Below are 2159 nucleotides of genomic sequence, written 5' to 3'. Positions count from 1 at the left end.
TATATATATATATATATATATATATATATATATGTATATACAGAGAGAGATATATGAATACTGACATATTCAAAATAATGTGCTGCTACGCATTAAAAGTAAAATCAATTAACGTTATTGCTGTAAGGGAAAGGAATACCTTTAGCACGACTGAGGATTCTTTTCAGGAAAGTCACGGGACGCAACTCCGAAACCCAACTACGGATTTCATATCGAGCTTCATGCAGAATAGGAAAGCAAAGAAACAAGGATGTTAAATATGGGTAAGTAGTTGTTCTCACCGTATAGGAGGATGAATGAATCTGGACACTGTAATAATGATATCGGCAATGTTTTGATGTACCACAGTAGTAATTGTGAAATGTCGTGTATGGTGTATTTCTGGTTTTGGATGAGTTCAACGGCTGAATTCGAACCTGTTTGGAGGAAGGCAAAAGACCTTAAAAAATGTGAAAAAAACAGTTTTTAAGTTATAATTTCTCGAACTATTAATTTTCTCTTTGCATACTATAATTGATTTCAAATCTTGGCATAAGAACAGAAATTTCGGAAGAGGGGGTAAGTCGGTTTTGTCGACCCAGTACTTAACTGGTACTTATTTTATCAACCTCCGAAAGGATGAAAAGCAAAGTCGACGTCAGTGGAATTTGAACTCAGAACGTAAAGACGGACGAAATGCTGTCGAGGCCAGTATTTTCGGAAGAGGGGGTAAGGCGATTATGTCGACCCCAGTACTTAACTAGCACTTATTTTATCAACTCCCGAAAGGATGAAAGGCAAAGTCGACGTCAGTGGAATTTGAACTCAGAACATGAAGACAGCATTTCGCCCAGTGTGCTAACGACTCTGCCAGCTCACCGTCTTATATTTACATATTATATTCTTAGTAAGTTCATGGGGCCATTTTCCATGACGTATAATTGATCGAGATTAAAAACATACCCACCACCACTGAACGGGACGCTAGTCCATCCTAAAGTCGCTCATTTATAGCTGAGTGGACCGGGGAACATTGAAATGAAGTACTTTGCTCAAAAGCAAATCGACCCACTCGATCCAGTAATCGAAGTCACAATCTTGTGATTATGAATGCGACATACCAAACATGCGATCACGAACTTTCACCATATTTCTATATTTACAATATTTGTATTCACACATAGGCATGGCTGTGTGGTTAAAAGATCACTTCAGAACGAAGACGGGGCACCTTAATTTCTGGGTGACTAATCCCTCTAAGTGAAGGCGCATGGCTCAGTGGTTAGAGCGTCGAGCTTACGATCGTGAGGTTGTGAGTTCGAATCCCGGACCGGGCTGCGTGTTGTGTTCTTGAGCAAGACACTTTATTTCACGTTGCTCCAGTTCACTCAGCTGTAGAAATGAGTTGCAACGTCACAGGTGCCAAGCTGTATCGGCCCTTTTGTCTTTCCCTTGGATAACATTGGTCGCCGGTATGCATGGGCGACTGCTGGTCTTCCATAAACAACCTTGCCCGGACTTGTGCCTGGGAGGGTAACTTCTAGGTGCAATCCCATGGTCAGTTATGACCGAAGGTGGTCCCAGTAATCCTTCTAAATAGAATCTACTAGACGGAAGCTGCAACCTCGACGTATACACATATACATATACATACATGGCGAGTTAGCTTTAACCCTCGGCTACAGGATGAGAGTTACTGATGAGGATTAATCAAATCCGAAATCATTGATCGGTGATCTGGCTCTGCCACGCTTGTTGTAGGGAGATTGTCTCCCTTGTCAGTCATTAGATAAATACTACCCTGTGACTAAGAGTTGTTCTGACCCTTATTCCTAGCAATACTGGTGCTGACTAGCACCCTCAGTCACTCTAGTGACCTCTATACTTGTGCCCTTTGTAAATTGCGAATAAGCAACCTTAATAATAATAATAATAACAATAATAATAATAATAATAATAATAATAGTATATTATTATTATTATTATTATTATTATTATTATTATTATTATTATTATTATTAAATCAAAATTAAAAGAAGAGTACCATTGTTATCTAGTGAACGATATTTTGACATCTTAGCTGTGTGGCTGAAGGGGAGATAAACACTTCGAAATGTTTGCATCCGACAATCTCGGTAAGTGGCGCTGCGAGCTGATTTTGCTGTATTTGCACCATTTGT

At 39.5% G+C, this 2159-nt stretch overlaps 1 protein-coding gene across 1 annotated transcript in view; it reads right to left on the bottom strand.

Moving 5' to 3' along the window:
* The window catches only part of LOC106877763 (breakpoint cluster region protein), a 29293-nt gene that overhangs the window by 8170 nt on the left and 18964 nt on the right, over nt 1-2159 (bottom strand). Inside the window, exon 13 of the mRNA XM_014926772.2 lies at nt 282-416. Within this exon, the coding sequence (XP_014782258.1) occupies nt 282-416 (135 nt within the window). The remainder of the gene's footprint in view (nt 1-281; nt 417-2159) is intronic.

The sequence above is a fragment of the Octopus bimaculoides genome, chromosome 6, assembly GCF_001194135.2.
Source record: "Octopus bimaculoides isolate UCB-OBI-ISO-001 chromosome 6, ASM119413v2, whole genome shotgun sequence".
NCBI classification, from domain to species: Eukaryota; Metazoa; Mollusca; class Cephalopoda; order Octopoda; family Octopodidae; genus Octopus; species Octopus bimaculoides.
This window is presented reverse-complemented; position numbering and strand designations above follow the sequence as displayed.